We start from the raw sequence: 11218 nt of genomic DNA on the forward strand, positions 1-11218 counted from the left end.
TTCATACTGTTTTACTTTGTTTATATGTGGCAGACCCTGCCCCCTTTTAGCTTCAAACAGTGTTCTGGGGACCTTATTATCCTCTGAGAACAGCTTGTTCATTGAGTTATGGGAAAAACATTTCTGAGTTTGTATTATTACCTCATTAATATTGTAAAAATTGAAATTCTCAGTTTGAATTTCTTCCCCAAAACTACACAGTGCCCCTTTAAGAGAAGAGTGCTAATTCATCCAAAAGCTGTTTGTATCTTTCTCTTCCTTAGAAACATATGAAAGGTTATAGGTTCTCACTGTGCATTCTAGCTGAGATAAAATCTTGTTGAGGTTCGCCTCTATAGCATTGTAGGCTACACCTCAACAGCTAATTGTATCAACGTGTGGTCACAGTTTTAACGCTAGTTATAATACGTAACATTAAAGCATAAGGCTTTCATAAGGTCATGAAAGCGAGCTCATATCCATGTTATGTGAACCTGATATAGCAGGTATTGTAGAAATGTTGATATAACACATATGACTCGTACAAATTTTGACATACTGTATCTTTGGTTTGCAGAAATGTAAAATGGGGAAATTTCATTATGATGACTGGGCTGTTTGAAGAGTTATCTTCAACTGAAACTGTAAAACTGAGGCAGTAAATCCAAAACAACGAGCTGAAAGAAACACTCCATAGAGTTGATGGGAAATAACTCTCATCAGGTTCATTCAAAAAAAGCGACCCTTTTCATATCATACTTGTTTGATCCATGTTTAATAAAAAGTGCTGATTGGTGACACTTTAAATAAATGTATATGTGTATAAGAACATTATGACCTGAAGGAAACAAAGGACAAGATGAGACTGACTGTCAGCTTTATAATACCTTTATTTCATTTTTTTCATTGGAAAGTTGCTTTCCAGATGCCAGCATCCCTGAGAAAGTGTACAATGCAAATCTCCTGGACAGCCCCATCAGTGAGCTGAAACAGGGCCAGCCAAAAGATATTCACAACTGCAAAGCACAACCCTGCGCGGCCACGTTTCTCTTGTTTAATCACAGACTGGCCAGTTCCCTCCTCCAGTCACTGAAGTTAGCCTTTTGCTTTGTGATGAGGAGACAGTGCCTCCCTCTGCTTGGCAAACTCACTGCAGGGCATGTGCAGAGCTGAGAGGTGTCCATGGTAGTACTTTGTGAGGAGTGATGTGATAGTTTATCCCTTTACTCTCTAAAACCTGTGGATCCCAGGAGAGGGAGAGCGCTTTGTTGAACAGGCTTATTGGCATCATTTCAGCTGGAAACACATAGGCGAGTAAATAAAAATTAAATAAAAAGGGGTATAATAGCTTTGAAACAAACTAAAAAAAACACAAACTATCAACTTAAATTTGCTAATCCCCTCTAATCCCGCTTTCATAAATATGATAAATCATATCTTCTTCCTATGAGGTCTGTAGACAGAGAGTATTGCTACCGTTTTTACAGGTGTTACAGTCGCTCTGGGAGTCTGTGACAATCATTCACGATGCCACATACTCCCAAACCCTACCAGTAAAAGCACTAACAATATTCAAAAACCATTAGCTTGTGTGGCTAAGTGGCCATTGAAGAATTTCCAGGGGATGGTAAGCAGCATTGCAAGCCTGGCCCCTTGCTATTCCCTCCTGTTAGCCCACAGTCTGCTGGATTCCTCTCTATGCGGTCATCTCGAAGCAGCCCCTGCGGTGCGTCTGCATGTCCCTCACCCTGCGGATGGACTGGATCTGGGGGTGGTGGGCTCCCCAGTCATTCCAGTGCTTGTAAGGGCCCATCTCAAACACGTACTGGTAGCCACGGTAGCCGGGGTACTGGTAGCCCACCCAGCTATGTGAGGAAGAAGAAAGAAACACATGTGAGCCAAAAAGTTCTACTTTTATCTTAGTTTTCATTTTGGATGATCTTAACAATCTCTTCGTCAGTTCCTCTGACTCTAAGGCCACCATACAGGCTAAAAGCAGGATACAAGATGACTTGAAATGACTTACGTTCCACCGGTGACCTGAATGCTGGCAACACGGTCCTGGAAGCCGTAAGACCACAGGCTTGGGATATCCTCATCACACACCTCCATCTTACGACCCTCAAAGTTTGGACACTCATACAGGCAAATCTTGTGGTCCTGGGGATCCTGTGAGACACAAACACCAGAACCAGAATCAGGTTTTATTCCAATAAGCAGTAAAATGCTATGTATCGGGTCAGATAATCTGTAGATCCAGAGTGTACAGTAAAGAACTACAAGTAAATGTATGTATAATTTACTTTAACTATCGATACTCAAGTACATTAAAATCAGATACAGATATATACGTTACTTAAATACTATACATATGTGTTACTTTCACTTTTATCAAAGTCATATTTTTACATGATATTTATATTTTACAACACTGGACACCTGTAGATCAATTACTGTCATGTCCAGGGGATCCCCAGCAAAAATGGCAATCATTTATTTTCACTCTAATTCCATCTTTAAGTAAAACAGTGACAGGATGTATGATTATGTTAGTCATGCGTTGGGTACACTTTCTGTTATAAAACATTTATTTCAATTAAGTAAGTAAGTAAGTAAGTAAGCAGGTAAGTGAGTAATTCTTATCAGATGAACGACGCTGGGACAAAATTTGTCACAGTTTAGAGGGTCCTAGATGTGAAAAAGTTTGATATCTACTGTTGTTAGATGTTGTTTTCAGATTTGGCCAATAAAAAGATTTCAAGCAAGAAAAGTCCAACTAGGGTCGCTACAGTTGTTGTTTGTTGTTTATTTATTGTTATGTATTACTGATGATGGGCTTGAATAGAAATGTTGCTTTAGAAGCTAAGACCAAACCTCTGGGGGAAAAACACTGAATACTTGCAATTGTCTTCATTTTTTCTAGTCAAATTGACACATAGTGACATCTCAGCGTATAAAAGCTTTAATCCAAAAATACTGGCAGTGCAAAAAGCCTATAAATACACATATAACTGAAACCATAAAAGGCACTTCCCTTGTGCTTATAGAGGATGGATGAGAGGATAGAAAACAGTGATAAAAATCAGCACTTGAAGCCACAATAGACAGGAAATGCAGCACAGGAAAAACCTGAAGGCTGATCTCAACTTACCATCTTGACGGGCCTGACCGACATGAAGCGGTCACACCTGTAGCTGTTGGACCAGGTGTCCCAGCGGGGATACTCTCCCTTCTCCAGCATGAACATCTCACCGGTCATGTTCTGCTGCTCATAACCCACCCAGCTAGACAGACAGACAGATAGATATTTTACTTCCAGGGATTGAACATACATAGCTGTAGCACATATTTGATTGGCAGGTGTAGTGACTCACGGTCCACACTCCACCCTGATGGAGCCGATTCTCTCGAAACCCTTCTCACAAAGGTTACGGGATTCTCCGAACAGGTCCATCCTGCGGCCTTGGAAGTTCTCAAATTCATAGAGGTATATCTGAAAAGTAAAACAAGTTCAATGCAATCGTTTCTGACGTCAGATATTGTCAATGCATTACAAGTTTATGTTGTTTTTAGTAGATGTACCTTGTGATTGCGCAGCCCGATGGCAGAGTGGCTGCCAATACTGCCCTGAGCACCGGAGTGAGACATGATCAGATCTGGAGAGAGAAGAAACACAAAGTCAGTCGGCCATTTCCAGTTCACTGGAAGGTTACGAAGAGGGTAATTACTCTTTATTGACTGCTGGAATACAACATGTACACTGTGAGCGATGTGTAAAATGGCAAGCCAAGTCAATATTTACATTTGCCATCAGCAAATGTCATGAACTGAAGCACCCTTTGATATATCAAACATATTAAAAGTCAAAATAAGAGATGCTGACATCTTTCAAAGGATTCAAATCAGCTCAGATCAAACACTTTTTGCCTTATTGCTGAAAGGGAAAATTTTTTCCATGTAACTTAATTTTGTGATGAGCGGACGAGCAGAAACTTAATGTCCATCTTTATGTAGGATTTAAAGAGTTAACTAACACCAGGCTGAGAAGCAGCATTTTGCTGCCCTCTCTGGTTGAAAGTTTCTCACCATGACCAAAATCCCTGATGGCTGAAGTGAATAAATTTGCTTAGCAACCACACCCAACAGTGATGTCATAGTCTACTGACACACCCTGGAGTACACTACTACATCACTGCAGCAAGGTGAGAAGTTAAACCATTTCAAGTCAACAAAAACAGGGTGTTAAGTTGCTTCTCGAGGTTAAAACATATTATAAAAACAGTTCAGCATACTTCCTTCTTTTATAATTAGTTTCTTCTATAGTGGACCAAACATGAACCTCAATGCTCAGTGTCTCTCTTGTATTTTTTGATTTTCTTTTTTGCTCAATAAAACTGTTTTATTCAGGTTTGTGGAAGGCTATGGTGCACCTGTTCGGTGGAGAATTCAAGAGCCCTCCCGCAATAATATGTTTTCAATTAAAAATTATGTGATTTCACATCACTTTAGCTCATTATTATGACCATATCTGTGAACAAAAACTTGTTAAAGCTTGAGCAGATAAATAATTAACAACCCAACAAGCTCATTCGTATAAGTCATTTGGCTTAAGTGTAACTCAAATCACCTAAATCTTTTAATGTTGACTATTAAATTTAAGCTGTACGAGCTAAAAAGATTTAGCAGCTTAAAATTATTGGTTTACGTTACGTGTTCATTTTGAAGTAATCGGTTTCCTCAATTTTTTTCAAAATGAAATCACTTTGTCAGATTTGACAGTGTATATATACTATATTGATAATCACATTTTAATGTTCTGCATGCTCAAATCTGTCCCGAAAGCTTTTTTTTAGCAGCATAGTTTCATCTGATTCTGTCCTCAAAGTGGATTTCCTTCTGTACATTTTCCAGTACATCCCCTGGTACTTTGTTATTTCCACGAGAGGAAGAATACTCACTAATTAGCCAAAAACTAATCTGTTCAAACCTGCCAAGATCAATTTTAAGGATAAATGATCCGGCACAGTCCCTCATCTTTTCATCCATCTTACCTCAGGATGACAACATGAGAGCAGTGTGAAAACATAAAATCATACCAAGCTGCATTTTGTTAATATACCATCTACTCAGTCCCAAATACAGGTTTAAAAGAGAAGTCAATCCTTGCTTGATTCTTTTCAGCCCAAATAGTAAACAGGAAAACCACAATATTCCCTTCAACATCCAAATGTTTTTAGCTGTTCTTGAAGAGTTAGAAGACCTGAGAGTGGAAACTTACACTTACAATTGCAGGCTGAAACGGACCGACCTTTGGTGAAAGTGATGGACGCAGGCCTTGTGAGTGGGGATATATATATACATTCACAACCGACTGAGTCTATAGAGGCAGGATCGTGACTTCTCATTGGCTGGGAGCTGTTTGGAGCACGGTGCAGGGGTCAAAGGTCACGCTGCTTATCTGCACATAAGTCGTGCTGACTCGGCGGCCTGTTTTGTTGTCCAGCACCATTGTGGGGAACCGGTGACAGTCACTGTCATCAGCAGAAAGTTTGCCTGCCTTTCAAACCACACACACAGAGTTAGTTCTGCAGCTCTCACGCTCTCACACTTTCTTTCTAAATTATTTCTCTATGTTTTATCCTTCCCTTCTGTCATTGTCTCCAGTTTTTCTGTGCTCTGATTTGTCTTTCACCTCCATATTTTCTCTCTCTTTCTTTTGATCCTCAGTGCAGCCGGTCCAAGCCTTTGAGCCCTGTGTGTGTAATGTGCTGACTGCAGGAGTGGCATCCATCTCTCTATTGTTTAGACAGGCGACTGTTGGACACTCTTTTGCTTATTGTAGTGCTGGACAGGCTATATCCATGCATACACATCATATACAACCACACCTACACACTCCGGTCATATGCACACATGCGTTTGTACACCCACAGTGGATTGCGTGCACGCTAACAGAATATTTTCTTTTTTGGAAAGCAAGTGAAGGATAATATCATGTGATCGATTTTCTATAAGCAAAAATATTCACATGTTGTGTTATAATAATTGATATAACAGGTGTATCAGTATTGTCCCATGGATCTCTCACGTCTGTGGCACTACGATCCTTTAAATGTTTCCAAAACATTATGATTTCCATCTGATGTGATTTTCGTGAATGTTTTGCAGTGTTGAACAGTGGTGAACGGCCTGTGGGCAAATGTTTGTGGCATGAACTTGAAAATGGATTATTAGAGCACTGAGAATGAGGTCAGAAGAAACGTCATCTGACATCTGTGCAACTTTAGACATTTATAGAGTAGACACAGGAAGAAAAACAGAGATACAAGATTAATGTCACTCTGATTCTAATTAATTTAATACAACAAAATTATGTCATCATCTTTCTGGAATATCAATTTGCTCAGACACTAACGAAAAGAAAAAAAAGAAGCACATACAGATGTTTTATTCTGCAGCCAACAAGCTCTCATACATACTCTTTGTTGACCTGAAATCAGCTAGCTTCATCCTGAACACAGGAAGAGACTCATTCAAATTAATCCCATACTAGCCGTAAAGAAGAGGTGGAGGAAGTAGAAAATATTTTGCCAGAGTAAGCAAATTGAACTAAAACATCAAAAGTTACGGTACTCATGCAGAAAGGCTTCTTTTGAAGTGTTTTCATATATTTAATTAATGTTTGATTCATGACTTATTTCCCTCTAAGATTAGAGGGTATAAGTACAATGCAACAAAATGGAAATACTCGAATAGAATACAAATATTTTGACTCTGTATCGTACAATACTTAAGTCAATGTACGTAGTTATACTCCAAAACTGCAGACAAGGATAGTAACATACATACTAAAAGTTTTAACATTTGATGTATCAGTAAGGACATTAAATGATTGCTAAATCACAGTTCATCAACCCAGAGTATAAGGGTCTATGTAGCTTTGCAAAATGTGTACAAATAATGGAAAGGTTTTGTTGGGGTTTAGGATTAAGACAGCTATAGGTGAACTACTGACCCATAGAGAGGCTCGTGTGAAATGTTAGGAAGAATTTCAGTTTTGTGTTAAATATGACATCAATGTACTTTGTGGTGGAAGAAAAAATTGGATCCTTTACTTAAATAAAAGCAGCAATACCACACTGTGAAAAATGGCATTTTTCAGCTAATCCAGCCCCAAAGAGTAAAACAGCTCATTTAGCTTTAGAAGTACAGTTGGAATATTTTCTCAACCTGTAAAGGAACTTTAAATCATTTGGTTTATCCGAAACATTCACATTCAAAATAAGCAAAATTAGAGATACTGGGCTTTCACTGCACAGGAAAATTAAGAATGTGAAAAAAAAATCTGAAAGTAACTTGTAACTAAAGCTATTAGACCAATGAAGTGGAGTAGAAAGTACAATAGAATTAAAGAAGAGTACAAGTAAAGTAAAGTACAAGTACCTTGAATTTGCACTTAAGTACAGTACTTGGGTAGAAAAAACACATTAAATGAAGTACACTACAAGGTAAGTTATCACTGTCTGAACGGATGTGTGTAAACGTGTAAGTGTGAGTTCCTTTGTATGCTCTGAGTGTATGTGTGCCTGCATTAACAGGCCTTTGTATGCCTTTCTCTGTCCATGAATGTGTGTGTGCATTACTGAGCATGTGTGTACATAGGAGTGAGTGAAAAGGTGGAAGGACCAGAGACGTGAGGTCAGTAGAGGTGGACATGAGGCACAGATTGGAGACAGAGCACAGCGCAGTGTGGAGAGGACTCAGTAAGATTATCACTTATTTATATGCACATTATTTTATTAGACACGTTTGTCATTTTGAGTCTTTCAACGTATCTTCAAAGTAAAAGAGACAAAATGTTCTGTTTGTAGGCAGCCATTTCTGTTTTTGTGCTTTACCACTAAATGTGTTTTTCTTTTTTTTCCACCAGAGTCACTGGCAAGACCATCCACATCTATGATGATCTGTTTCCTGGACCAGGCTTTGCCAGGACTTGGTCCAGCCCACCGGTCATGGACCATTTGGAACTTGTGCTTATCTGCACTGGGCACGGTGCCCTCCATCCAGTCCCACTGCGGCGAACTAAAGCCCAGCAGCTCAGTGCTGAACAATGACTGGAGCAGCAATGTGCTGACTCCTGCCCCGACCCACAGGCCCAGCTGCTTTTCAGCACCAGCATGTATAAATAGGTCCGTTTACTCCGGGGTCAGGACATCGTTTTTGTGGAGCCCCCTGTGAGCACTGCACCGCTATTCTTTGGGGCCGGTCAGGTAAGCCCTCCATCTCAATCCAGCCTATAGACTTGAGCACACCATTGTCACTTTACATTTTTGTGTCTTTTGTCTGCGTTGTTTCTGCTGAGCCATGTAAATGTATAGACTGAGGTCAAACATGCAGATGCATAGACACACTGACCACTGGGAGAACAGGCAGCATTGTGCCTACGTCAACAGCTCGCTCCATCAAGTGTGCGCATGAAGTAGCTTCAAGAAAGGTTTCATTCCCAAACATATAGTTTGCATTAGGTGATTTGTTCTTTTATATAAATCAAGATCCTTTCTAATTCTCTAAAGAAAATCATAAATATGCAAAAAACAAAAAAATATGAATATGCCTCACAATAAACATTATCTCTAGTGAGCGTGGAGGAGGTGAAAGGCTGTTTTTGAGCTGTGTAATGTTTTCCTAATGATTCTCTCTGCTCTGTGCACTGAAGGTAAATCAGCACTGAGAAACACAGTAGCATGGCTCTGAATAATCCCACCCCACTGGGACCATGGAAGGTGAGTGTGATATCTTCCCGCGGATGTAATTTTATTCGTAAGCTGATTTCATGCCTGGCCTGATGATGTCAATGATGTGTGTGTCTGTACACACATCAGTGTGTGCGTGCGGCCTGTGCATACTACATGTATGCATTTGTGTCCTCTCCAGATCACAGTTTATGACCAGGAGAACTTCCAGGGGAAGCGTCTGGAGTTTACCTCAGCCTGCCAGAACATCATGGAGTGTGGCGTCGACAACATCCGCTCCCTGAAGGTGGAGTGTGGCGCGTAAGTCCAACAAAGATCGACCTGTCAATACATTTATATTCTTAAAATCTAGCAACAATTTAAAAACATACTAAATATGTCTACAAATTCATTAGTATCTGATGATCAGTCTGTTCCTGATGGTGTGTACATGTGTCTGTATGTCCGTCTGCTTGCTGCTGACAGCTGGGCAGGATATGAACACTCCAGCTTCTGTGGACAGCAGTTTGTGTTGGAGAGAGGAGAGTATCCTCACTGGGAGTCGTGGAGCGGCAGCAACGCCTACCACATTGAGAGGATGATGTCCTTCCGCCCCATCTGCTCTGCTGTGAGCTTCTGTTTCCTCCCTCACAGTTAAAAAGCACTAAGTTTGACTCAGAAAAGTGACTCACTTGGGATCAGAACCCTGTTTTCTCTTGTAACAAGCCTACAGAGTAACTTTGGACATCTCACTCAAATTTTATGAATATGGCAAAATTATACAACTTTGTCCTGATGGGAGGGCTGTCTCCAGTCTCTCTGTACATGTAAATGTGTGACTATTTACATAAAGAAAGAAAAAACAAGTAGAGAACAAAAGAAACTTACCTTATGTAGAATGTCTTCAGAAGTGTATATAGCATCTACTGAACAAACATTAAATCCTCACTTGGTATATCACTGTGTTCAGTGTCTTCAACAACAGCTTTGTAGGATATGATATTAATACAGTATAACAGATGCTGAATTTGTCTTTTTTTTGCATCTTGTGCACACAGAACCACAAGGAGTCCAAGATGGTGCTGTTTGAGAAGGAGAACTTCATGGGACGCCAGTGGGAGATAAACGATGACTACCCCTCTCTGCAGGCCATGGGCTGGGGCAACAATGAGATTGGATCTATGCAAGTTCAGAGCGGCTCGTAAGTCATTTCTGTGCTGTATGTATTAACCACCAGGCTGCATTAAAGCTACATTATGTAGAAATTGGCATTTTGTGTCTATTATAAGACACTGTATCATCAAAAGGACTTTGAAAGCTGTAATTTTAAGGTAAAAAAGTTGCATAATGTTGCTTTAAATTCCTTATGGGACAATATAACAGAGACATCAGTAAGAAATAAATGCATCAAGAGACAGTGTCCTACACTTTGTTTTACTGTTATAACAGCAAAAACTGTATTTCATACTGCTAATACTGACAATCTGTAGACACAGACGCCTTATCCACCATTTCTCAGGTGCAATGCATTGCATATGCATTTCAATATTCATCGCAACCCCATGTCGTCACTTTATTTGCGACTATTACTGTCTCAACAACACGCTGTTATGGAATTTATAATGTTAGGATAAGCCCCTTGAGAAGTATAGTTTGAAGTAGGGCGAGGCGATATAGCTTTAAACAATATTGGGATACTTGATATGATATATACCTCGATATTTTGAAATCTCCTCAAATATATATTATAATGGATATTTTGACCAAACAATTCATTATTTATAGATGACTGTTGGTGCATGCTTTCACAAAATGTTAACACAATAAAATTAATGGTCAATAATTATCAGTAATGTGCATATAATGACTGCTGTAATGCAGCTGTTAAAACCAGGAAAAGACAACTATACTGCCGTATTACCATATAACGATATCTAAAATCGAAGTCTCATATCACAAGAATGATATATTATCTATATATTGCTGAGCCCCAGTTCGAAATGTGATTATTTTCAATTCCATGCATTTTATTTCATGTGTAGGCTCCATTTCACTTTCTGTTTAAACCACATGTTTAACCATTAATCACTGTTTATCTCTCCTCCTCCAGCTGGGTGTGCTACCAGTTTCCAGGATACCGTGGTTACCAGTACATCATGGAGTGTGACCGTCATGGCGGCGAGTACAAACATTACAGAGAGTGGGGCTCCCATGCTCAGTCCTTCCAGGTGCAGTCGCTGCGTCGAATCCAGCAATGAGACCTGCAGCCTCCTCTCCCAACCTCTCACTCTTTACCTCCTCCACCTCCTTCTCCTCCACCTCCTCCCTTCACCCAGTCATTCCAAGCTTTAACCAGCTCTGTCAGACCTTAGTGAACTAAGGCTGACACCTCCTGGTGCTTCACTATCAAGATGTTTTTGTTTTGTTCTGTTGCCAAATGAAAATAAAGAGAAACGTGATAAAGAGAAAGAATTAAAGAAAGAAAACACTGAAGAGAAGCCCCTGAC

At 39.8% G+C, this 11218-nt stretch overlaps 2 protein-coding genes across 2 annotated transcripts; one reads left to right on the forward strand and one right to left on the reverse strand.

Annotated features, from left to right (window-relative positions):
- Positions 1–1675: 1675 nt before the first annotated feature.
- Positions 1676–5330, reverse strand: crybb1l3 (crystallin, beta B1, like 3). The gene is made up of 6 exons (XM_073489724.1): positions 5258–5330; positions 3562–3635; positions 3354–3472; positions 3131–3263; positions 2006–2148; positions 1676–1844 (listed from the first exon to the last, which is right to left on the reverse strand). Exons 2-6 carry the CDS (start codon positions 3625–3627, stop codon positions 1676–1678), a joined length of 630 nt encoding a protein of 209 aa, XP_073345825.1. The 5' UTR covers positions 3628–3635; positions 5258–5330.
- A 3393-nt stretch (positions 5331–8723) lies between these two features.
- cryba1a (crystallin, beta A1a) lies at positions 8724–10969 on the forward strand. Its single transcript, XM_073493752.1, has 5 exons — positions 8724–8762; positions 8914–9032; positions 9198–9339; positions 9770–9912; positions 10822–10969. Exons 1-5 carry the CDS (start codon positions 8724–8726, stop codon positions 10967–10969), a joined length of 591 nt encoding a protein of 196 aa, XP_073349853.1.
- Positions 10970–11218: the final 249 nt, after the last annotated feature.

This window comes from Pagrus major, chromosome 2 (assembly GCF_040436345.1).
Source record: "Pagrus major chromosome 2, Pma_NU_1.0".
Taxonomy (NCBI): domain Eukaryota; kingdom Metazoa; phylum Chordata; class Actinopteri; order Spariformes; family Sparidae; genus Pagrus; species Pagrus major.

What these genes read in the sequence shown, in the direction of transcription:
- cryba1a (XM_073493752.1), top strand. Translation starts at nt 8,724, where the DNA reads ATGGCTCTGAATAATCCCACCCCACTGGGACCATGGAAG. An exon ending in CTGAAGGTGGAGTGTGGCGC is followed by an intron (nt 9,033 to 9,197) that starts GTAAGTCCAACA and finishes TGCTGCTGACAG; the next exon opens with CTGGGCAGGATATGAACACT. An exon ending in TCCGCCCCATCTGCTCTGCT is followed by an intron (nt 9,340 to 9,769) that starts GTGAGCTTCTGT and finishes TTGTGCACACAG; the next exon opens with AACCACAAGGAGTCCAAGAT.
- crybb1l3 (XM_073489724.1), bottom strand. Translation starts at nt 3,627, where the DNA reads ATGTCTCACTCCGGTGCTCAGGGCAGTATTGGCAGCCACTCTGCCATC. An exon ending in TCGGGCTGCGCAATCACAAG is followed by an intron (nt 3,473 to 3,561) that starts GTACATCTACTA and finishes TTTACTTTTCAG; the next exon opens with ATATACCTCTATGAATTTGA. An exon ending in ATTCAGGTCACCGGTGGAAC is followed by an intron (nt 1,845 to 2,005) that starts GTAAGTCATTTC and finishes TTCCTCACATAG; the next exon opens with CTGGGTGGGCTACCAGTACC.